At 41.9% G+C, this 25,364-nt stretch overlaps 1 protein-coding gene across 1 annotated transcript in view; it reads left to right on the forward strand.

The window, feature by feature from the left end:
- The window catches only part of MTCL2 (microtubule crosslinking factor 2), a 91,846-nt gene that overhangs the window by 50,360 nt on the left and 16,122 nt on the right, over window positions 1-25,364 (forward strand). Inside the window, exons 9-11 of the mRNA XM_077169458.1 lie at window positions 2,143-2,247; window positions 3,047-3,214; window positions 4,763-5,014. Of these exons, the coding sequence (XP_077025573.1) occupies window positions 2,143-2,247; window positions 3,047-3,214; window positions 4,763-5,014 (525 nt within the window). The remainder of the gene's footprint in view (window positions 1-2,142; window positions 2,248-3,046; window positions 3,215-4,762; window positions 5,015-25,364) is intronic.

A 25,364-nucleotide genomic window follows, 5' to 3' on the forward strand; every position in this document is an offset into this window, starting at 1 on the left:
GGTCCTCCTTTTCCCCCTGAACCGATCTCTTTAACACAGTGTCCTTGGAGCCCAGTCCTTGGGTCTCGTCTCCTCTTTACCCTTGGGGAATTCATCCAGCTTAATAGCTTTAAATGGTCTGTCTGGGATACCAAGTTCCAAGTATATGCCTCCAGCCAAGATGTCTCCCCTGAACCTCAGATTTGTGTAACAGGCACTCTACTTGCTGGATCCACTCAGGTGTTTCATAGGCCTCTGTTCTAGTTTGCTAGCTGCCGGAATGCAACACACCAGAGATGGATTGGCTTTTAATAAAAGGGGATTTATTTTGTTGGTTCTTCAGAGGAAAGGCAGCTAACTTTCCACTGAGGTTCTTTCTTACGTGGAAGGCACAGGATGGTCTCTGCTGGTCTTCTCTCCAGGCCCCTGGGTTCCAACAACTTTCCCGGGGTGATTTCTTTCTCCATCTCCAAGGGCCCGGGCTGAGCTGCAAGTGCTGAGATGAGGAATGCCAAGCTGCTAGACTGTGCTACATTGCGTTCTCTCATTTAAGCACAAGCCAATTAAGTTAAACGTCACTCATTGCAGCAGACACGCCTCCTAGCCGACTGCAGATGTAATTAGCAACAGATGAGATGCACCTACCATTGGCTCATGTCCACAGCAACAGAACTAGGTGCTTTCACTGGCCAAGTTGACAACTGAATCTAACTACCACAGCCTCTCAAACTGAGTATGTCCAAAACCAAACTCCCAAGCTTCCTCCATACTGATTTTTCCACCATGGCGATTCATTTTTGCTGAAGGCCAAAACCTTAGCGTTATACTCAGCACTTCTCTTTCCTTCATACCCGACTCCGATCTGTCGGCTGAACCTGCCGGCTCTACCTCCCAATCCATACTCAATCTGACCACTCTCCCCTTCCCTGCTGCCCCTGGCGTGAATCTCCCAACTGATCCCTCTGCTTCTGCCCTTGCCGACTAGCACTGCTTGTTACGCAGCCCACAGAGGCCTCATGCATTTTGTATTCCGAGAGAACAGTGCCCCCTGGTGTTGTACAATGACAGGCTCTGTGGCTACCGTGTATTACGTCCCAGAGCAGCAGCTAGGGTGAAACGGGAAGTCAGGCTGTGTCGCTTCCCCGCTCGCAGTCCCCCCGGAACTCCATTTCACCCAGAGTAAAAGCCAGAGTCCTCACATGGCCTTTTCCCCAGGCCTCCCTCCCTTCCTACCTGGTTTCCCTGCTGTTCTTCAGGCTGACATATTCCATACCTCAGGGCCTTTGCATTTGCCTTCACCCTCCCCTTAGACCACTCCTCCTCAAGATTCATGCGGCTTCATCTCTCACCTCCTGCAGGACGCTGTTCTTATCACCTTCTCCGTAGGCCTTCCTTGATCACCCAGAGCAGCACATCGATTCTCTTTCCCTGCTCTGGTTTCCTCCATAGCGCCTATCACTGTGGGGTTCCTGTATACCCAAGGGACAGTGCATACATTTCACATATTTGTTTGTCCACCTGCTACTGGCAATGTAAGCTGAAGAGGGCTGGGGTTTTTGTCTGTCTTGTTCATTGATATATCCCCAGCTCCTAACACGGGGTCTGCCACATGGTAGGTATTCAGTAAATGTTGAATGAATGAATGAATGAACACCCCAATGGGGTGGCTTCCCTCCACTTGATTCCCATCTTGAATGAACACCCTGGTCTCCTTAGCTGGCCACCTGCCCAGACTCCATCAGCAGCAGATCCTCCTCCCAGGAAGGGTCTCTTCTCCCCATCCGAACCATTGGTTGTCCTTCGCTATAATCTCCGAGGTGCTTTTGGCCCTTTTGTTCCAACCACAGCACCACCTGACCCAGCTTATTAATGTGGTTAATTTCTGAGTAAATCTCAAGGATGCCTCATGGTCTCTCGGGCCAAGGGGTGGTGTGGGAGGCAGGGGAGCCCTGACTTTCAGCCCAGCATGCTGCACCCAGAGGTGAAAAAGTTAAGATTTGGGAAATCAGTGCTGAGCTGGGGTGTCTTTCCCCCTTTCCTGCTTTCTACCTGGCTGTGCAGTCCCCCTTCTAACTGGGCTGCTTCTCAGAGTCCCCCACCCCAGCCCCGAGAGCCCCAGGCATAGTCCCCTCCACCCCTGCTGAGTCTGGTTTTTAAAAACAGGTTAGCAGCATGAAGGAGCTCTACCTGCTGATGGAGGAAGAGGAGTTAAATGCCCAGCATTCTGATAACAAGACCTGCGCGGGGGACGGCTGGACCCAGAACACGGTGCGTTCTCAGCCCCTCCCCCGTCCGTTCGTTCCTCTAGTGCTCAGTGATCGCTTCTTGCTGCCTTGTCTGACTCTTGCTGTGGAAGCTGCAGAGTTATCGCCTGGTCCCGCGACCGTGCCGCACTGTGGGTGTGTGAGTCACCCCAGGACGGTGACCGAGGGCCAGATGAGGGACTGTGCCACTCAGCAGAGGTCACACATACTGAATTTCAAAGGACACATTAGGAGCTTGCCTGATAGCTAACGCAGAAATGGCCATTTTGAGCCAAAAGAACTGCATGTGCAAGGAGGTGTGGCACGGTATTCTGGGGTTGGCTGGGGTCATGTGAAGAGGGTTTTGTGGTCTGGGGGTCAGGAATCCTTAAACCGAGTCATGAGGTAGAAGGAGCAGTGGAGACCAGCAGCCAGAGTCATAGCTGGGGCTGTGAGCAGGAGGCAAGGTCCCGGGCCCAGGACAGAAGATTTGGGACCGAGCCAGGCACGGTCAGCGAGGCTCCGTGGCTCAATACTCCCCATCTGGCCTGCAGGGGTCAGAGAGATAGATGTGGGCAAGGAGAATGGGCCAGGACCTCGACACTGCAGAGCCTCAGAGAAGCCAGTGCTCAGCTTAGATTTGGGCTGAATGATGATTACTGTAACCACAGAGTTTTTCATTTATGTGAGGGGGTCACATGTCAACCTAAGAGGGGGCCAAGGCTGGGCTTGTCATGCCCATTTTCTTGGTCAGAAGGCCAGCTCCAGGCTTCTCTCCCTGCCCCTTCAAAAACTCCTGACCTAGGACTTACCCCTGTCCACAGCCCAACGAATACGTCAAAACACTGGCTGACATGAAGGTGACGCTGAAGGAGCTCTGCTGGCTGCTGCGGGACGAGCGCCGTGGTTTGACTGAGCTTCAGCAACAGTTTGCCAAGGCCAAGGCCACCTGGGAAACAGAGCGGGCAGAGCTCAAGGGCCACACCGCCCAGGTGAGGTCCCCATCTGTCAGAGACCTCTCCCCGTTTGCTCCCATCTCAGTCAATTTCAGCTGCCAGATCTGGGATCAGGATGCCCAAACCCTGCTCCTAGAGGTACAGGAACCTCCTCACATCCCTTTGTGACTCAGAGAGGACAAGGGGCTTGTCTAGAGTCACACAGCAAACATAGTGGCAACACTGGGAACTGGAAGTCACAGGGACATGGAAGCAAGGGCACAAGGCCACATCAGGCACCCTTGCCTACTCACAGGTGGGACCAGCATGCTTAAATTCCTGTCGACACCTCTTGATGCCCTTCACACATGCCTAGCATCCTGCTGCCTTCTGTCCTCCTTCACTCCCTCCTTTCCTCATAATAGCCTCCCTTATCCTCTTGCTACCTGGCTCTGTTTTGCTCCCTCCACTCAGCTCAGGAACTCCCCTACTTACAAGTCTGGCACCCTGGGAATTTGATCTCTACTGTGTGCCTGGGGGCAAGTTGCTGCCCCTCTCTGGTCTGAGAAATGAGAGGCAGGGCTTTCTCCCACTCTGGGGGCTGGGCCCCTTGGAAGTGGGAACCCTGATTGTCTCTGTAGGGCAAGTGGCAGAACAGGCACAGAGGAGTTTTTTTCCCCAATGTCACCCAGCTAGTAGGTGGCAGACGTGTCCCTTACTCCCCACATCTCTGCCCCTCATGACTCTCCACAACCATATTCTCTACTTTCTTCCCAATTTCCCCAAACTCCTGGATTTTGTGCACCACATTCTCTCCTTCCTTACCCTCCCTGCATATCTCAGCGCTCCTACCCTGTTGGGGCATCCCACATTCTTACCATACCCACCCCCAGATGCCCCAGGCATTCCAGATGCCCCACACCCCAGGCAACTTGACCGGCTCCACAGGGGTCCACCCAGACCACAGCCAGGGTAAGGGGTGGGTAGGGATAGTGTATTGGTTCATGAGCTTACATGTTTCCTTCCTGTCACCTGAGGTCTGGAGCTGGGCAGGTCATCCTGCAGGAGTGATTTCCTGTGTACATCATTACGTGACTGTGTGTGTGCATGTGTGTGTGTCCCCATGTAGGGCCTGTGGGGGACAAGGTGGGGCCCTGGCTGTCTAGGAGGTGAGATGAAACATGCCTCCATTAGCCATAAACCCATTCCACTAGTGAGAGTTGATGAAATACCATGAGAAGCCATGACTTGGAATCTCTGCCATATCTTAGTCCCTAGAACAATTAACTTAACCTCTCTGAACTTCTTCCTCTCTGAAATATGGATACTGGTAGTTTTGACTTTGTAGAATTTTCATAAGAATAACTCAGATAATGCTGAAAAGCCCATAGCACAGAGTTTGACATGCCGTCAGGAGGGGTTAGCTCTAAAAGGGGAGGTCCATGAAGCCTTCCTGAATGAAGGGTTCTTGGAGGGAAGCTTTCTCCCTCTATCCTACTTCTGGGGCTGGTGCCCAGGAGAAAGGAGTGAGGAGACAGGAAAGCAAGAGGGCAGAGAGGAGGGGCCTTCTGGTGCCAGCTACCAAAGCTGCTTTTGCCTTCACAGATGGAGCTGAAGGTAGGGAAAGGGGCTGGGGAACGGCCAGGACCCGACTGGAAGGCAGCTCTACAGCGGGAGCGGGAGGAGCAGCAGCATCTCCTGGCTGAGTCTTACAGTGCTGTCATGGAGCTGACGAGACAGCTGCAGATCAGTGAGCGTAACTGGAGCCAGGAGAAGCTGCAGCTGGTCGAACGACTGCAGGGAGAGAAGCAGCAGGTGGAGCAGCAGATGAAGGAGCTGCAGAACCGCCTGAGCCAGGTAAGGTGTGCCCCTGTCCAAGCTGGCTCAATCCACGTGAAGAGTCGCCTTCAGGTATAGTTGGATCCAGGTGCATAGACATGGAGGTCCAGATGCTCATTGAGGGCTACGGGCTGGATCCAAGTGTTCAGAGGATGCAGCTGGCACCAGGTCCTTCTGCTTCAGTCTCTCAGGCCTGCTTTCGTGTGTGTGTTTTGTCTTTCTCATTCTTTTTTTTTATTAATTAAAAAAATTAAGTAACAAAACATTTAGAAATCATTCCATTCTACATATACAAACAGTAATTCTTAATATCATCACATAGTTGCATATTCATCATTTCTTAGTACATTTGCATCGATTTAGAAAAAGAAATAAAAAGACAACAGAAAAAGAAATAAAACGATAATAGAGAGAAAAAAAGCTATACCTCACATGCAGCTTCATTCAGTGTTTTAACATAATTACATTACAATTAGGTAGTATTGTGCTGTCCATTTCTGAGTTTTTGTATCCAGTCCTGTTGCACAGTCTGTATCCCTTCAGCTCCAATTACCCATTATCTTACCCTATTTCTATCTCCTGATGGTCTCTGTTACCAATGACATATTCCAAGTTTATTCACTAATGTCGGTTCATATCAGTGAGACCATACAGTATTTGTCCTTTAGTTTTTTACTAGTCTCACTCAACATAATGTTCTCTAGGTCCATCCATGTTATTACATGCTTCATAAGTTTATTCTGTCTTAGAGCTGCATAATATTCCATCGTATGTATATACCACAGTTTGTTTAGCCACTCGTCTGTTGATGGACATTTTGGCTGTTTCCATCTCTTTGCAATTGTAAATAATGCTGCTATAAACATTGGTGTGCAAATGTCCGTTTGTGTCTTTGCCCTTAAGTCCTCTGAGTAGATACCTAGCAATGGCATTGCTGGGTCGTATGGCAATTCTATATTCAGCTTTTTGAGGAACCGCCAAACTGCCTTCCACAGTGGTTGCACCATTTGACATTGCCACCAACAGTGGATAAGTGTGCCTGTTTCTCCGCATCCTCTCCAGCACTTGTCATTTTCTGTTTTGTTGATAATGGCCATTCTGGTGGGTGTGAGATGATATCTCATTGTGGTTTTGATTTGCATTTCTCTAATGGCCAGGGACATTGAGCATCTCTTCATGTGCCTTTTGGCCATTTGTATTTCCTCTACTGAGAAGTGTCTGTTCAAGTCTTTTTCCCATTTTGTAATTGGATTGGCTGTCTTTTTGTTGTTGAGTTGAACAATCTCTTTATAAATTCTGGATACTAGACCTTTATCTGATATGTCATTTCCAAATATTGTCTCCCATTGTGTAGGCTGTCTTTTTACTTTCTTGATGAAGTTCTTTGATGCACAAAAGTGTTTAATTTTGAGGAGCTCCCATTTATTTCTTTCTTTCTTCAGTGCTCTTGCTTTAGAGGTAAGGTCCATAAAACCGCCTCCAGTTATAAGATTCATAAGATATCTCCCAACATTTTCCTCTAACTGTTTTATGGTCTTAGACCTAATGTTTGGATCTTTGATCCATTTTGAGTTAACTTTTGTATAGGGTGTGAGATACGGGTCCTCTTTCATTCTTTTGCATATGGATATCCAGTTCTCTAGGCACCATTTATTGAAGAGACTGTTCTGTCCCAGGTGAGTTGGCTTGACTGCCTTATCAAAGATCAAATGTCCATAGATGAGAGGGTCTGTATCTGAGCACTCTATTCGATTCCATTGGTCGATATATCTATCTTTATGCCAGTACCATGCTGTTTTGACCACTGTGGCTTCATAATATGCCTTAAAGTCAGGCAGCGTGAGACCTCCAGCTTCATTTTTTTTTCCTCAAGATACTTTTAGCAATTCGGGGCACCCTGCCCTTCCAGATAAATTTGCTTATTGTTTTTTCTATTTCTGAAAAGTAAGTTTTTGGGATTTTAACTGGTATTGCATTGAATCTGTAAATCAATTTAGGTAGAATTGACATCTTAACTATATTTAGTCTTCCAATCCATGAACATGGTATGCCCTTCCATCTATTTAGGTCTTCTGTGATTTCTTTTAACAGTTTCTTGTAGTTTTCTTTGTATATGTCTTTTGTCTCTTTAGTTAAATTTATTCCTAAGTACTTTATTCTTTTACTTGCAATTGTAAATGGAATTCGTTTCTTGATTTCCCCCTCAGCTTGTTCATTGCTAGTGTATAGAAACGCTACAGATTTTTGCATGTTGATCTTGTAACCTGCTACTTTGCTGTACTCGTTTATTAGCTCTAGTAGTTTTGCTGTGGATTTTTCAGGGTTTTCGACGTATAGTATCATATCATCTGCAAACAGTGGTAGTTGTACTTCTTCCTTTCCAATTTTGATGCCTTGTATTTCTTTTTCTTGTCTAATTGCTCTGGCTAGAACCTCCAACACGATGTTGAATAACAGTGGTGATAGTGGACATCCTTGTCTTGTTCCTGATCTTAGGGGGAAGTTTTCAATTTTTCCCCATTGAGGATGATATTAGCTGTGGGTTTTCATATATTCCCTCTATCATTTTAAGGAGGTTCCCTTGTATTCCTATCCTTTGAAGTGTTTTCAACAGGAAAGGATGTTGAATCTTGTCAAATGCCTTCTCTGCATCAATTGAGATGATCATGTGATTTTTCTGCTTTGATTTGTTAATATGGTGTATTACATTAATTGATTTTCTTATGTTGAACCATCCTTGCATACCTGGGATAAATCCTACTTGGTCATGATGTATAATTCTTTTAATGTGTTGCTGGATTCGATTTGCTAGAATTTTGTTGAGGATTTTTGCATCTATATTCATTAGAGAGATTGATCTGTAGTTTTCTTTTTTTGTAATATCTTTGCCTGGTTTTGGTATGAGGGTGATGTTGGCTTCATAGAATGAATTAGGTAGCTTTCCCTCCACTTCAATTTTTTTGAAGAGTTTGAGCAGGGTTGGTACTAATTCTTTCTGGAATGTTTGGTAGAATTCACATGTGAAGCCGTCTGGTCCTGGACTTTTCTTTTTAGGAAGCTTTTGAATGACTGATTCAATTTCTTTACTTGTGATTGGTTTGTTGAGGTCATCTATTTCTTCTTGAGTCAAAGTTGGTTGTTCATGCCTTTCTAGGAACTTGTCCATTTCATCTACATTGTTGTATTTATTAGCATAAAGTTGTTCATAGTATCCTGTTATTACCTCCTTTATTTCTGTGAGGTCAGTGGTTATGTCTCCTCTTCCATTTCTGATCTTATTTATTTGCGTCCTCTCTCTTCTTCTTTTTGTCAATCTTGCTAAGGGCCCATCAATCTTGTTGATTTTCTCATAGAACCAATTTCTGGTCTTATTGATTTTCTCTATTGTTTTCATGTTCTCAATTTCATTTATTTCTGCTCTAATCTTTGTTATTTCTTTCCTTTTGGGGTTAGTTTGCTGTTCTTTCTCCAGTTCTTCCAAGTGGACAGTTAATTCCCGAATTTTTGCCCTTTCTTCTTTTTTGATATAGGCATTTAGGGCAATAAATTTCCCTCTTAGCACTGCCTTTGCTGCATTCCATAGGTTTTGATATGTTGTGTTTTCATTTTCATTCGCCTCGAGATATTTACTAATTTCTCTTGTAATTTCTTCCTTGACCCACTGGTTGTTTAAGAGTGTGTTGTTGAGCCTCCACGTATTTGTGAATTTTCTGGCACTCTGCCTATTGTTGATTTCTAACTTCATTCCTTTATGATCTAAGAAGGTGTTGTGTATGATTTCAATCTTTTTAAATTTGTTGAGACTTGCTTTGTGACCCAGCATATGGTCTATCTTTGAGAATGATCCATGAGCACTTGAGAAAAAGGTGTATCCTGCTGTTGTGGGGTGTAATGTCCTATAAATGTCTGTTAAGTCTAGCTCATTTATTGTAATATTCAAATTCTCTGTTTCTTTATTGATCCTCTGTCTAGATGTTCTGTCTTTCTCATTCTTTACCAAACCACTTAATTTGTGATTTTAATTTACAATATGAAGTCCATAATTTCTTGGAAATTCTCGTCTCACTCTTATAGAGAGTTGAGTCTACATTTTCAGTCTTCGTCACCAGGAGGAATACCTAGTTCTCCATCTGTCCATTGGGAAAGATATGGATATGGAAAGTGACCCAGTGCAGCATCTGGCTCATGCCCCAAACACCAGAGTTTCCAGAACCACATGGTTGCTCTGAAGAACTGGTCAGCGAGGAAACTGTCTATCCTAGCGCCCTGTATGCATGCCACCTCTGCTGCCTCCAGCTCGCTGCCTCCGACATGGATGCAAAGTGCCAGCCATGTCAGAGCTGACGTGAGAACCCACGTCTAGACAGTGATGTGTTAGCTTTACTCCTATACGGTCTGTCTGCAAGGACGGCCACGGCTAGTTTCGGGATCATATCCTTACAGCTTAGCAGTTGCAATGGACAGAAAGTTCCTCTTTTCCTTGAGGCTCTGATTGGCGAGCCCGCCAAAATGCAGGATCCAAGGGAGAGAAACCAAAGGCAGTTCCCCACAGAAAAACTGGAGTCCTCTAACCGGTAGACAGAGAGAAAGAAAAATTGTCCTTGACCGTTCCATGCCATTACAGTTCACACCGTGTGTCCAGCTGCCACTTACCAAGCCCCGTTACTCAGTTGATTCATTTGGACTTGTTCCTTTGCTTTACTTTTTTAAATTTTATTGATTTATTTTATTGTATTTTTGGGGGTGCGTGGTCTAGGAATTAAACCCGGGTCTCCCGCATGGTAGGTGAGCATTCTACCACTGAACCATCCATGTACCCTGTGCTTTTTATTTTATTATTAATTACATAAATCAGGACTTCATCTTTATATAAGAATCAAACATTCCAGAAGCATACTCTAATTCCCTCCCTTTCTCACTATTTAAATTCTTATTCACAGAGATATTTTAAAATCATAAATCCAATCATAACCTACGTGTGGTTACACTTTGCCTCTTCCGTGGAGAGCTGTTCATAACAGAGCATAGATACTGATCTCATTCTATTTAACTGTTGTTTAGCATTCCTGGTATGGAGACACCGTAATTTATGATACCCTATTGAGGAAATCTAGATTGTTTCCAGTTTTTCACTATTAAAAGCAGGGCCGTGGCAAATATCCCACACATGTTTTTCTGCTCATGCATAATTGTTTTGACAGGATAGAGTCCTAGAAGTGAAGTCCCTAGTTCCAAAGACATATGCATTTATATTTGTTGGAAGCTGCCAGGCTGGTCCTCCAAAAAGGATTTGACCAGGGCAAGCCATGGTGGCTCAGTGGCAGAGTTCTCACCTGCCATGCCAGAGACCTGGGTTCGATTCCCGGTGCCTGCCCATGAAAAAAAAAAAAGTAGTCAGCATCACAGAGTCCTGGCCATCAGGGGAAGAGTAGGTTTTCTTAGTAATACTGACAGTAGCTTTGTTTCTGCCTTACCCTTTTCTTCTCACCTCAGTTCCAGTCTCAGGATTTTTTTTCCAAATCCTTATTTACTTTTCCCTTCCAACCTCTCTAGCTTTTGTTTAGCCCACTCTGTGGGTGACTTTCCATTCTATTGCAGATCTTTTTTTATGTTTCCCAAACTCTGCTTTTTCCCTCTATTTTGGTCTTTAATGAGGCTATTTATTAGGCTTATTAAAAATCTAGACCATACATTTCCTATAGTTTAGTGAAGCATTAATAATTCACAAGGGTCACGATTGCTTTTATTCCTGTTATGCAATTTCAGTTGCTTTATTGCCCTGCATTGGGAGAGTCAGCGTTGAGTTAGATCTTAATTGATTTCTGTTCCTTAACTGGTTTTATGTTGCATTCACTTCTGGTTCCCCTGATTTGTATTAACACACGTTAGCAGCTATTTGTCCTTTCTTAAGGTTGGTTGATTTTCATCCTTTTGATGGAAGTCTCAGTATCGCTCCCGTCTGCTGACCTAACTCTTGCTTCTGAAGTGGTAATTCTAGTGTTCTAGTTTGCTAGCTGCTGGAATGCAACACACCAGAGACGGATTGGCTTTTAATAAAAGAGTTTTATTTTGTTAGTTCTTCAGAGAAAAGGCAGCTAACTTTCATCTGAGTTTCTTTCTTACGTGGGAAAGCTCAGGGTGATCTCTGCTGACCTTCTCTCCAGACTTCTGGGTTCCAATAACTTTCCCCAGGGTGACTTCTTTCTGCATCTCCAAAGGCCTGGGCTGAGCTGTGAGTGTTGAGATGAGATATGCTGAGTTGCTTGGGCTGTGCTACGTTGTGCACTCTCATTTAAGCACCAGCCAATTAAGTCAAACATCATTCATTGCAGCAGGCATGCCTCCTAGCTGACTGCAGATGTAAATTAGCAACAGATGAGGTTCACGTACCATTGGCTCGGCTCATGTCCACAGCAACAGAACTAGGTGCCTTTACCTGGCCAAGTTGACAACTGAATCTAACTACCACATGTAGCTTTTAAACTTTCCGTCCCAAACATCCAGCCCAGAACCTAGCACTATAGGGTTGTTCTAGTTTGCTAGCTACCAGAAACAGAATGGCTTTTAAAAAGGCAAATTTAATAAGTTGCTAGTTTACAGTTCTAAGGCTGAGAAAATGCCCCAGTTACAACAAGTCTATAGAAATGTCCAATCTAAGGCATCCAGGGAAAGATACCTTGGTTCAACAAGGCCAATGAAATTCAGGGATTCTCTCTCAAGTATAAGGGCACATGGCAAGCACAGTCAGAGCTTCTCTCTCATCCAGAGAGGCACAAATTGAACATGGTCAGGGTTCCTCTCTCATCTGGAAGGACACATGGCGAACACAGTGTCATCTGCTAACTTTCTCTCCTGGCTTCCGGTTTCATGAAGCTCCCTGGGAGGTGTTGTCCTTCATCTCCAAAGGTCGCTGGCTCATGGACTCTCTGCTTTGTGGTGCTGCAGCATTCTCTGCTCTCTCCAAATCTCTTATTCTCCAAAATATTTCCTCTTTTATAGGACTCCAGAAACTCAATCAAGACCCACCCAAATGGGTGGAGATGTGTTGTCACCTAATCCAGTTTAACAACCACTCTTGATTAAATCACATCTCCAGGGAGATGATCTCATTGCAGTTTCAAACATACAGTATTGAATAGGAATTATTCTGCCTTCATGAAATGGATTTAGATTAAAACATGGCTTTTCCAGGGGACATACAACTTTTCAAACCAGCACAAGGGTTTTGGATAAGTAAATGTTGAATGAAGGAATGCTTTAGTCCTGATACTGCCCTGTCTCTTTTAAATTTTTTTTATTTCCCTGTCTTCTCACTTTGCAGTACTTTATTTTTGTTATAGAAATTAAATGTTTGATTTGTAAAAAAAAAAAAAAGTCGCTGTCACTAAAGCCATTTTTCAGATAGGTGGACTGAGGCAAAGTGACTTGCCCAAGATCGTACAGTGCATTTTGAGCAGAACCAGGATCTGAGCGAACCCTGAAGTCTGGCAAGTTCCTGATCCTGAACTCTTGCCAATGCCCCCACAGGACAAAGTTCCCCTCGGAACTTTGCTTATATACAGAACGGCACCCAGAGCCAGAGCACACAGAACCAAACAGAGCACCCAGAGCCAGAGCACTCAGAGCCAGTCAGAGCACTCAGGGTCAGAGCACCCAGAGCCAGTCAGAGCACCCAGAGCCAGAGCAATACATGTACTACATGAAAAGCATATCAGATGCATCTATTCATACCATCAAACTACAGATCATCCTGTCTATAAAAGAATAATTCCTTTTTATTATGTTAACAACAAAATGTTAAAAAATTATTTCAGATTATGAATAAAGTTTTGTAACACAGCTGGAGAAACATATAACAGCCCACAGGTAGTTGATGAGTCCTGAAAGCTCATCATTGTACAGATTTTGTGTTCTGCTTTTATTTCCACATCAGGGACTTTTGCGTGAGATTTGCTGGCCCTCTAGCTTTGGCCTTACATATCACTCTGATACTTCTTTTCTCCTTCACTTCAAACCAGCCCCCAAAAGCAGCATTCTTCTTTAAGCTGGGTTGCCAGTTAAGCCAACCTTTACCGGTGGTGAAGCCAGCAGCCAATACAACTGGTGGGAAAGTCTTTCTGACCAGGAACTCCAAGTCCTTACCTGGCTGCCAGAGTCATGCCCTATAGCCTGAAAGAGTCCATCTCACAGGGCAATTATGGAGATGAAAAGAAATAGACATGTCTCCCAAAGCAATTTACAGATTCATATAATCCCAATCAAAATTCCGACAGTCTTCTTTACAGAATTGGAAAAGCCAGTTTTCAAATTTATGTACAAGGGTGAGGGGTCCTAAAGAACCAAAACAATCTTGAAAAAGAGGAAAGAAGCTGGGTGACTCATACTTCCTGATTTTATAACAAAAGTACAGTAATCAAAACAGCATGCTACTGACCGAAGGACAGACGTATAGACCAATGGAGTTGAAGTGAGAATTCAGAAATAAACCCTTACATCTATGGCCAACCGATTGCAATGATGCCAAGTGGATTCACTGGGGAAAGAATAGTTCTTCAACAAATGGTGTTGGGAAAACTGGAGAGCCGTATGCAAAAATGAAGGTGTACCTCTACCTCTCAGGATATACAAAATTAGCTTGGGATGGATAGATCAATCAATGAAGAAATAGATAAAATGATACAGCAAATGCAGTGAGATGTTAAAATTGGTGGATCTGGGTATCTGGGAGGATAGGGATGTTGGACTCCCTTGTATGGGTTTGTATTATTTTTGTAACTGTCCCATAATTTTTAAAGTATTTCAGAATAAAAAGTTTAAAATTAAAAAGAAAATTAACTCAAAATAAATCAAAGACCTAAATAGAAGAACCCAAACTATACTACTACTAAAAGAAAGCTTTGATTCTGTGGTCTTCATCCATCTTTGATATTCATTCACATTGGTGTTATTTTTGTCCTTGTCCTGGTTACTGTTTGTCTTATGTTGGGTTCCCAAGAAGCAAAGCCTGAGACAGATGCATGTGTAGTAGGGTGACCAATCCATCTGGTTTCCCCAGTACTAAGGAGGGTTCCTGGGACTTTCAGTTTTGAAACTGGGACAGTCCCAGGTAAACCCTCCCAGTTTCCTCAGAACTGATGGATTTTTCAAGACTTGAGATTTTTTGTTTCTTCAGTGATTTTTTTGTATTGCAATATAATCATGTAAAGTATACAATCAGTGGTTCACAGTTTCGTCATCAACGGTGCATTCAACTTTACAGTAGATTTTGAACATTTTCATTGCTCCAACAACAAAAAATAATGAGAATAAAAGTGAAAAAGAACACCCAAAACATCCCATAACTCCCTACTGTTTATTATTATTATTTTTTTTGTCTTTTCTTCTTACACTGGATGAAGGGACTGTCAGTCATAAGGTTTTCACGCTCACATGTTCACACCTTAAAAGCTCAATAGTTATCTAATCATCTTCAAGAATCAAGGCTATTAGATTACAGTTCAGTAGTTTCAGGTATTTCCCCCTAGCTACTCCAATACATCAAAAACTAAAAACGGAGGGTGGTATGGTGGTGGCTCAGTGGCGGAATTCTCACCTGCCATGCCGGAGATCCAGATTCAATTCCTGGGGCCTGCCCATGCAAACAAACAAACAAAAAACTGAAAAGAGACATATATCTACTGTGTAAAACTAACCTCCAAAGGGCCTCTGGACTCTATTTGAAATCTCTCAGCCATTGAAACTTTGTTTCATTTCTCTTCCCCATTTTGGTCAAGAAATCTTTCTCATTCCCTTGATGCTTATCCCCAGGAGTCCTGCCCGGCATTGCCAGGGAGTTTTATACCCCAAGCAGTTGTGTTCCATGTAGTGGGTAGTACAGTAAGTTCACCTGCATAGTTGGCTTAGAGAGAGAGGCCACATCTGAGCAACAAAAGAGGTTCTCTGGGGTTGACTTTGAGGCATAATTGTAAGTAGGCTTAGCTTCTCCTTTGCAGGATTAAGTTTCATAAGGGAGAGTTCCAAGATTGAGGGCTTGGCCTATTGAATTGGTTGTCCCCAATGCTTGTGAGAATATCTGTGATTTCCCAAGTAGGGAAGTTTAATATTTCCTCCTTTCTCCCCAGTTCTTCAAGGGGACTATGCAAATATTTTTTTATTCCCTACCCAAATTACTCTGGGATTTATCAAGGCATCACATTAACCTCTACAAACCAACATGATCTTACTCCCCATTCAAGATTCCATGTAATTATGGTGTTTGAATAAACTGACCATATAAGTTAAATTAGATAGTGTACTACTGAAAATATACATTTTGCACCAAATAAACATCCTGTGGTCTCACACAGAAGTTGAAGTTTTCAAGTACACTCAATATCATCCTTTTCCCTGTATTCTGATTTGCCTGAGTCCTACCCAGATCAGCTTCATTCACATCTCTAATTGAAGTCTGATCACTTTTTCAGTGTTTTAGCAGTTCCTGTATGGGGTAGTGCTGACTTTCATAGCTGCAGAACTCTAGCTCTGTATCTCAGGTGTCATATGAATACCCAAAGTTACAGGGAATGACCAGGTTATACACAAAGAATTTAGCATCTCAGAATTTAGAAATAACAGTTACAAATCTGGAATAGAAGTGACTGCTGTAACAGCTTACAGTCTAGGATCTTTACATTAGGCCTTCACCAGATAACTTATGCTTTCGAATTCAATGCTCAGAGTTTGCACATTATAGTTAATCCATATTAGTGAGACTTTATAATGTTTGTCTTTTCATTTCTGGCTTATTTCATTCAATTTATTGTCCTCAAAGTTCATTCATCTAGTTGCATGGCCCCCAGTCCTTTTTGCAGCTGCTCAGTAGTCCATTGTGTGCATGGAGCATACACCACCATTCCCCCTTGCAGTCTTCAGCTGATGTACCCTTCTGCCACCTCCATCCATTGCAGTTGGCAAACACTTCCACCATAAATAGCAGTGTACAAAAGGACATAGTCTTTTTAGACAGAACTGTCCAAGATGGTGGCATAGCGAGGCATGGAATTTAGTTTGTCCTCCAGAGCAGCTAGTAAATAGCCAAGAACAGTACAGAACAACTGCTGGAGCTACATCAGTGACCAGACACACACCAGTCTGGACCAGCTGGATCGGCTGCGAGCCCACCTAGAAGTGTGAGTCCCCCAAGCAGCAGAGGCTGGTGCCCCTCCCCCACAGGCTGCTTCCCAGAGGGAAAGGAAAGAGACTTTACTATTAGCAAGGGGGTGAGCTCAACCAAGCTCCAATTGTGGAATTAACAAATTCTGACTACTAAAAATAGGCCCCTAGCTTAGCTGAACCTTGAGTAAAAGCTGAGGTTGCTGGTTTTAGTCCCAGAGGGGGCACGGCTGATGGAAAAAAACAAAAAACAAAAAACAGAGCTTTGTTCAGATCAGATAGCACAAAATACTTGAAAAGGTCTATGCCCTGAAGAAAAGGAGGGGGCACAAAGGATGTGGAAACACATGGCTTTTGATTGGCCAACCCAAGGAACAGGGTCCTGCTCTGAAAAGGAGTTTTTTTCTCTCTCTTTTTTGTAGCTGTGTTTCTACGGCTTGCCTGCTCTTTGCATACAACTGCAAGGCTTCTCAGGCTCCATCTGCCCCAAGATAGGGCAGAATTAATCTTGTCTGAGCGGCAAAGAGGCTGGTCAGGTGGAAGGAAGTAATTCCCAGGAGGCTGTGCCTTCCCAGGAGAGGGGTGGGACCCAGCTCAGGTAGAATCCCTCCCTCAAAGAATTCAGACCCCAGGGTCTGGAAAACTGAAGCAATTAAAGCCAACCTACAACCTCTTCTCTGTCTCCACCACACCCCAGCAGGGAGAGTCTGCTGAAGTTAAAGGTAGTGCATCACTTTATGCTGGTGGGACCTGCAGGCAGGACAAACACTACATACTAGGCAGGACGGGGAAAACAGAGTCTAGAGGCTTCATAGGAAAGTGTTTAAACCTGCAAGGTCTCATCCTCAGGGAAAAATGATGCAGGTGACTCCTCCTGAGAGGAGGCCAGTCTGGTACGGGAAAATCTGACTGGGGTCTATAATACCTAAATAGACCCTTCTAAGGGAAAAAAACAAAAGCTCCATTACAAGCAGGGCAAGAAACAAGAAAACAAGAACTGAAAAATTCTGATCTTTTGAACAAAACCTAAACTGGAGGTCTAGAATAAGCTGAACTGAATGTTAAAGAACAGATAGACAACAGAGTCATCCAGCAAGAAAATCCTAGGTAAAAAAAGTGAAAATGATCTCCAGAATAAACTAATTAATGAAATTTAATGCCTAGACGCCAGCAAAAATAATGAATCCTACTAGGAAAAGTGAAGATAACAAACCAACAATTCAAATTAGATATAAGAGTTGAAACAATTAATTCAGAGTGTTCAAACAGACATGGAAAATCTAATAAAAAATCAAACCAGTGAATTTAGGAAGGATATTACGAAGGCAAGGATGAACAAAAAGAAGAAATCAAAAGTCTGTAAAAACACACACAGTGGCAGTTCCTCAAAAAGTGAAGCGTAGTGCTACCATATGACCTATGCAATACCTCTTCCCAGTATACCCAAGAACTGAAGCCAGAGGCTTAAATAAATATTTGAACACCAGTGTTCACAGTGGTATTATTCACAATAGCCAAAAGGGAGAAGCAACCCAACTGTCCATCAACAGATAAGTGGACAAACATAATGTGGTATATGTGTGTGGTGGAATGTTATTCAGCTAATAAAGAGAAATTAAGCTCTGATACATGGGTGATTCTTGAAGGCATCATGCTGAATGAGCTGCCAGAACTCCTGCTAAAATCCAGCAATGCGATGTCCTTCCCTGTTGGTCAGGCCAGAAGTGTATCCTAATCTAATCTAAGTTAAAATCTTAAAAGAAAATGCTACTGCACTACTGCCAAGATGGTCACAGTTTCTCAATTCTTTAAAAGAGAGACATTTTGGAGAGACCACAGATGGTTGGAGATGCAGACAGAAATACCCTGAGAGATACTAAGCAAGGACTTAGAAATAGCCAGAACCTGGAGAGAGCCAAGGTAAGCTGAGAGATAAAATCCAGAGATTTCCCTGGAGAAGCTAAGTGAGGACCCACAGATGCTTAGAGAGAAGACCACTTGGATTCAGAAGCTGAAAGTAATGGAATCAGGAGCAAGAACCAACAGATGCTGACCACATGTTTCCCAGCTGACCGTGGTGTTCCAGATGCTTGTGGCCTTTCTTCAGAATCCAGGTATCACCTTGTTGAGCCTGAAATTTGGACATTTTCATTGATTTGGGACTGTAAATTTGTAACCTAATAAACCCCCTTTATAAAAGTCAAAAAAAAAAAAAAAGTCTGTAAAAACAAATTACAGAACTCATGGGAATGAAAGGCAGAGTAGAAGAGATGAAAAAAAAACAATGGAAACCTACAATGTTAGATTTGGAGAGGCAGAAGATAGGATTAGTGAACTGGAGGATGGGACACCTGAAATCTGACAAGCAAAAGAAATAAAGGGAAAAGAATGGAAAAATATGAGCAGGGACTCAGGGAATTGAATGACAACATGAAGTGCACAAATATACATGTTGTGGGGGTCCCAGAAGGAGAAGAGAAGGGAAGAGGAGGAGAAAAACTAATGGAGGAAATTATCACTGAAAATTTCCCAACTCTTATGGAAGACTTAAAATTGCAGATGAAAAAAAGCACAGCATACCCCAAACAGAATACATCCAAGTAGACGTACTCCAAGACCCTTACTAATCAAAATGTCAGATATCAAAGAGAAAGAGAATTTTGAAAGCAGCAAGAAAAGCAGTTCGTCTCACACAAGGGAAGCCCAATAAGACTATGCATAGATTTCTCAGCAGAAACCATGGAGGCGAGAAAACGGTGGGATGATATATTTAAGATACTAAAAAAGAAAAACTGCCAACCAAGAAATCTATAGCCAGCACAATCGTCCTTTACAAATGAGGGAGAAATTTAAAAATTTTCAGAAAAAAAAATCACTGAGAGAATTTGTGACCAAGATACCAGCTCTGCAAGAAATACTAAAGGGAGCACTAGAGGCAGATACGAACAGACAGGAGAGAGAGGTGTGGAGAAGAGTGTAGAAATGAAGACTATCAATAAAGGTAAAAAGAAGAAAAATTAGATATGATATATAAACCCAAAAGGCAAAATGGTAGAAGAAAGTACTGCCCCTACAGTAATAACACTAAATGTTAATGGATTAAACTCCCAATCAAAAGACATTGACTGGCAGAATGGATTAAAAAACAGGACCCATCTATATGCTGTCTACAGGAAACGCATCTTAGACCCAAGGATAAACATAAGTTGAAAGTGAAAGGTTGGGAAAAGATATTTCATGCAAATAACAATCTGAAAAGAGCAGGAGTAGCTATACTAATATCCAACAAATTAGACTTCAAATGTAAAATAGTTAAAACAGACAAAGAAGGACACTGTATTAATAAAAGGAACAATTCAACAAGAAGACATAACAATCATAAATATTTATGCGCTGAGCCAAAATGCTCCCAAATTCATGAGGCAAACACTGAAAAGAGAAATAGACACATCTACCTTAATAGTTGGAGACTTCAATTCCCCATTCTCATCAATGGACAGAACATCTAGCAGAGGATCCATAAAGAAACAGAGAATTTGAATAATACAATAAATGAGCTAGACTTAACAGACATTTATAGAACTTTACACCCCATAACAGCAGTATACACCTTTTTATCAAGTGTTCATGGATCATTCTCAAGGATAGACCATATGCTGGGTCACAAAGCAAGTCTCAAGAAATTTTAAAAGATTGAAGTCATACAAAGCACTTTCTCAGATCATAAAGGAATGAAGTTGCTGATAACTAGACAATGTAGATGAAATGGACAACTTCCTAGAAAGGCATGACCAACCAACATTGACTTGAGAAAAATAGATGACCTCAACAGACCAATCACAGGTGAAGAAATTGAATTAATTATTAAGAAGCTCCCCAAACAGAAAAGTACAGGATCAGATGACTTTATATGTGAATTCTACCAAACATTCAAGAAAGAATTAGGATCAATCCTGCTCAAAGTCTTCAAAAAATTGAAGAGAAGGGAAGGCTACCTAACTCATTCTATGAAGCCATCATCACCCTCATACCAAAATCAGACAAAGATACTGCAAGAACAGAAAATTACAGACCAGTCCTTCTAATGAATATAAATGTAAAACTACTCAACAAAATTCTTGCAAATCAAATCCAGCAGCACATTAAAGAATTATACACCATGACCAAGTAGGATTCATCCCAGGTATGCAAAGATGGTTCAACATAAGAAAATCAGTTAATGTAATACACCATATCAACAAATCAAAGCAGAAAAACCACATAATCATCTCGATTGATGCAGAAAAACCACTTGATCAACTCAATTGATGCAGAAAAGGTATTTGACAAAATTCAGCATCCTTTCTTGTTGTAAACACTTCAAAGGATGGGAATAGAAGGGAACTTCCTCAACATGATAAAAGGAATATATGAAAAACCCACAGCTAACATCACCCTCAAGGGGAAAAAACTGAAAACTTTCCCCCTAAGATCAGAAACAACACAAGGATGTCCGCTATCACCACTGTTATTCAACATTGTGTTGGAAGTTCTAGCCAGAGCAATTAGAAAAGAAAAAGAAATACAAGGCATCACAATTAGAAAGGAAGAAGTAAAACTCTCACTGTTTGCAGATCATATGATAATATATGTTGAAAACTCTGCAGCAAAACTACTAGAGCTATACATGACTACAGCAAAGTGGCAGGTTACAGGTTCAACACTTGAAAATCTGCAGTGTTTCTATACAATAGTAATGAGCAATTTGAGGAAGGAAATCAAGAAAAAAATTCCACTTACAATTGCAAAAGAATAAAATATTTAGGAATAAATTTAACTAAGGATACAAAAGACCTAGACAAAGAAAACTACAAGAAATTGTTAAAAGAAATCGCGAAAGACCTAAGTAAATGGAAGGGCATACAATGTTCTTGGATTGGAAGATTAAATATAGTTAAGATGTCAGTTCTACTTAAATTGTTTTATAGATTCAATGCAATACTAATTAAATTCCCAAAAACTTACTTTTCAGAAATAGGAAAACCAATAAACAAATTTATCTGGAAGAGCAGGGTGCCCCAAATAGCTAAAAATATCCTGAGAAAGAAAATGAAGTTGGAGGTTTCACACCACCTGACTTTAAGGCGCATTACGAAGCTACAGTGGTCAAAACAGCACGGTACTGGCATAAGGATAGGTATACTGACCAATGAAATCGAATAGAGTATTCAAATATAGACCCTCTCATGTATGGACAATTGATCTTTAATAAGGCAGTCAAGCCAACTCACCTGGGACAGAACAGTCTTTTCAATAAATAGTGCTTGAAGAACTGGATATCCATATGGTAAAGAATGAAAGAGGACCCATATCTCAAACCGTATATAAAAATTGACTCAAAATGAATAAAAAACCTGAACATTAGATCTAAGACCATAAAACTTTTAGAAGAAAATGTAGAGAAATATTTTATAAATCTTATAATAGGAGGCAGTTTCCTAGACCTTACACCCAAAGCACGAACATTGAAGAAAGAGATAGATAAATAGCAACACCTCAAAATTAAACACTTTTGTGTATCAAAGAACTTTGTCAAGAAATTAAGAAGACAGCCCACACAATGGTAGACAATGTTTGGAAACAATATATCAGATAAGGGTCTAGTGTCAGGAATATATGAAGACATTCTTGAACTCAACAACAGAAAGACCAACATCCCAGTTACAAAATGGGCAAAAGACATGAACAGACATTTCTCAGAAGAGGAAATACAAATGGCTAAAATGCACTTGAAAAGATGCTCAACTTCCCTGGATATTATGGAATGCAAATCAAAATCACAGTAAGATATCATCTTACACCCACCAGAATGACCATTATCAATGAAACAGAAAATGACAAGAGAGGATATGAAGAAAGAGGCACACTAAACCACTGTTGGTGGGAAGGGAAAATGGTACAACTGCTATGGAAGGCAGTGTGGCGGTTCCTCAGGAAGCTAAGTATAGAATTGCCAGGTGATCCAGCAATACCATTGCTAGGAATCTATTCAGAGGACACGAGGGCAAGAACACAAATGGACATTTGCACTCTGATGTTTATAGCAGCATTATTTACAATTGCCAAGAGACGGAAACAGCCCAAATGTCCATGAACGGATGAGTGGCTAAACAAGCAGTGGTATATACATATGATGGAATATTACACAGCTGTAAGACAGAATAAAGTTATGAAGTATGTAACAAGGATGGACTTTAAAGACATTATGCTGAGTGAGATTAGCCAGAAACAAAAGGACAAATACTGTATGGTCTCACTGATATGAACTAACATTAATGAATGAACATGGATAATTTCAGTTAAGAACAGAGACCATCAAGAGATAGAAATAGGGTAGATATTGGGTAATTGCAGCTGAAGGGATACAGATTGTGCAACGGGACTGATTGTAAAATTTTAGAGATGGATAACACTATACTACCTGATTGTAGCACAATAATGTTAGAACACTGAATGAAGCTGGATATGAAAATGATAGAGGGAGGAGGGCTGGGGGCACAAATGAAAACAGAAGGAAAGATAGACAATAAAGACTGAGATGGTACAATCTAGGAATGCCTAGAGTGTATAATGTTAGTTACTAAATGTACAATTTAAAAAATGTTTTTGCATGAGAAAGAGCAAAGGAATGTCAATACTGCAGGGTGTTGAAAATAGATGGTAATTAATATTTAAAAACTTTAACTTACGTGTGAGACTAAAGCAAAAAATGTTTATTTGGTGCAAAATTTATATTTTGACTAGTACATTTCCTGATATAACTTATGTGGACAGCTTAACTGAACACCATAAATATTTGGAACCTTGAGTAGGACATGAGATTTTATAAGTTTGTCCAGAGTGATGCCCCGATAAATCCCAGAGTGATTTAAACAGTGAATAAAAAAGTATTTGCAAAGACCCCTTAGGGCAATGTCGAGAAAGGGGGAAAACTCAACTTCCCCAAGTGGAGAATACTTGATATTCTCACAAGCAGTGGGGACAACCAAAGCTATAGGTGGAGCCCTCAATCTGAGGGGTTGTTCATATGAAACTTAACCCTGCAAAGGAGAGGCTAAGCCTACTTAAAATAAGGCCTTAGAGTCACCCCCAGAGAACCTCTTTTCTTGCTCAGATGTGGCCTCTCTCTCTCTCAGCCAACATGACAAGCAAACTCAATGCCTCCGCACCTCTACATGGGACATGACTCCCGGAGGTGTGAACCTTCCTGACAATGTGGGACAGAAATCTTAGAATGAGCTGAGACTCAGCATCAAGGGATTGAGAAAACCTTCTTGACCAAAAAGGGGAAGAGCAAAATGTGACAAAATAAAGTGTCAATGGCTGAGATTCCAAACAGAATCAAGAGGTTATCCTGGAGGTTATTCTTAAGCATTATATAGATATCACCTTTTTAGTTAAGTGTAATGGAGAGGCTGGAGGGAACTGCCTGAAAATGTAGAGATGTGTTCCAGTAGCCATGTTTATTGAAGATGATTGTATAATGATACAGCTTTCACAATGTGACTGTGTGATTGTGAAAACCTTGTGTCTGATGCTCCTTTTATCTACCTTATCAACAGACTTGTGCATGTCCTAATATAATTTATATAGACTTATTCTTTATGAGGAAGAACAAAGAAATGTCAATATTTCAGGGAGTTGAAAATAGATAATTTGTATTTTAAAACTTACGTATGAAACTAAAGCAAAAATATGTTTATTAGGTTCAAAATCCATATTTTGACCAGTGCATGTCTTAATATAACTTATATAGACAGTTTAATTGGACATGATATGTGCATGGAACCTTAAATAGGGCATGAGATTTTATAGGTTTGTCCAGAGTGATGCCCCATAAATCCCAGAGTGATATGAACAGTGTGCTAAAAAGTATTTGGAAAGTCCCCTTGGGGGAACAGTGAGAAAGGGGGAAAGTTCAACTTCCCCATTTGGAGAATCCCTGATATTTTCGCAAGCAGTGGGGATACCCAAATCAATAGGCCAAGCCTTTCAATCTTGGGGTTTGTTCACATGAAAGTTATTCCCGCAAAGGACAGGCTAAGCCTACTTAAAATAAATTGAGTAGACTGAAATGCTAGTGATCAATGAAAGGGAGTGGTAAGGGAAAAATAGGGGAACAAAGGTTAACATCTATTGAGTAGATGCAAATAAATGGTCAATGAGAGGGAGTGGTAATGGGTATGGTATGTGGGGGGTTTTTTCTTTTTTTTTTTTATTTCTTTTTCTAGAGTGATGCAAATATTCTAAAAAATGATCATGGTGATGAATATACTACTATGTGATGATATTCTGAGCCACTCATTGTACACCATACACAGAATGTTTGTGTATTAAGACTGTTCATGTTTGTATGTTGTAAGAATGTATATTATGAATGCTCATGTTCGTATTTAAAAAAAAGAAAAAAGGTCATAGTCGTTTTGGAGCTAAAACTGAGTGGGACAGTCCTGAACAAACCAGGATGTGCTAGTTCCTCTATATGTGAATGACTCATTATAGGATAGAGGAAAGCAAGCAGAATAGGGAAGGGGAGGATCTCAGCAAGGATATACTTTCAGGTGACCTCTACCCACAGCCTGATGCTTGAGGAGCTCAGGATTTTTAACACCCAATTGCCCCACAGAGTGTCCACCTTGAGGCAAGGGGCCAGCCTTTTGTATCCCCTGCATTTAGTCTATCACTGGCTGCAGGTAAGTCCCAGCTGTACCTGGGCAGTCCTCCAGAGAAGGTTGCAGCAGCAGAGCAGCGGATAAGGGTTGGCCACTGACCATGGGACCTGTTGCGCCATTGTTAGTGTCAGTGCCTCTTGGGCCAGTTCTTTCCCTCCTTTCAGTTTGACTTTTCATCCGTAAAATGAAAATAAGGTCACATCTAATGCACAGGGTTCTTGTGAGGATTGAATGGACAAACGTGTGGATAGCAGCCAGAATCCATCTCACACTACCTGGAGGTGATAGCGTGCCAAGAATGGAGAGGATCAGAGGCTGCCTGGAGGCTCAGTGGGAACGCATGCTGGGATCCACACATGCTGACGACTATTGATCACTAGCATTTCAGTCTACTCAATTTATTTTAAGTAGGCTTAGCCTGTCCTTTGCGGGAATAACTTTCATGTGAACAAACCCCAAGATTGAAAGCCTTGGCCTATTGATTTGGGTATCCCCACTGCTTGCGA

Source organism: Tamandua tetradactyla, chromosome 1 (assembly GCF_023851605.1).
Source record: "Tamandua tetradactyla isolate mTamTet1 chromosome 1, mTamTet1.pri, whole genome shotgun sequence".
In the NCBI taxonomy this organism is placed as follows: Eukaryota; Metazoa; Chordata; class Mammalia; order Pilosa; family Myrmecophagidae; genus Tamandua; species Tamandua tetradactyla.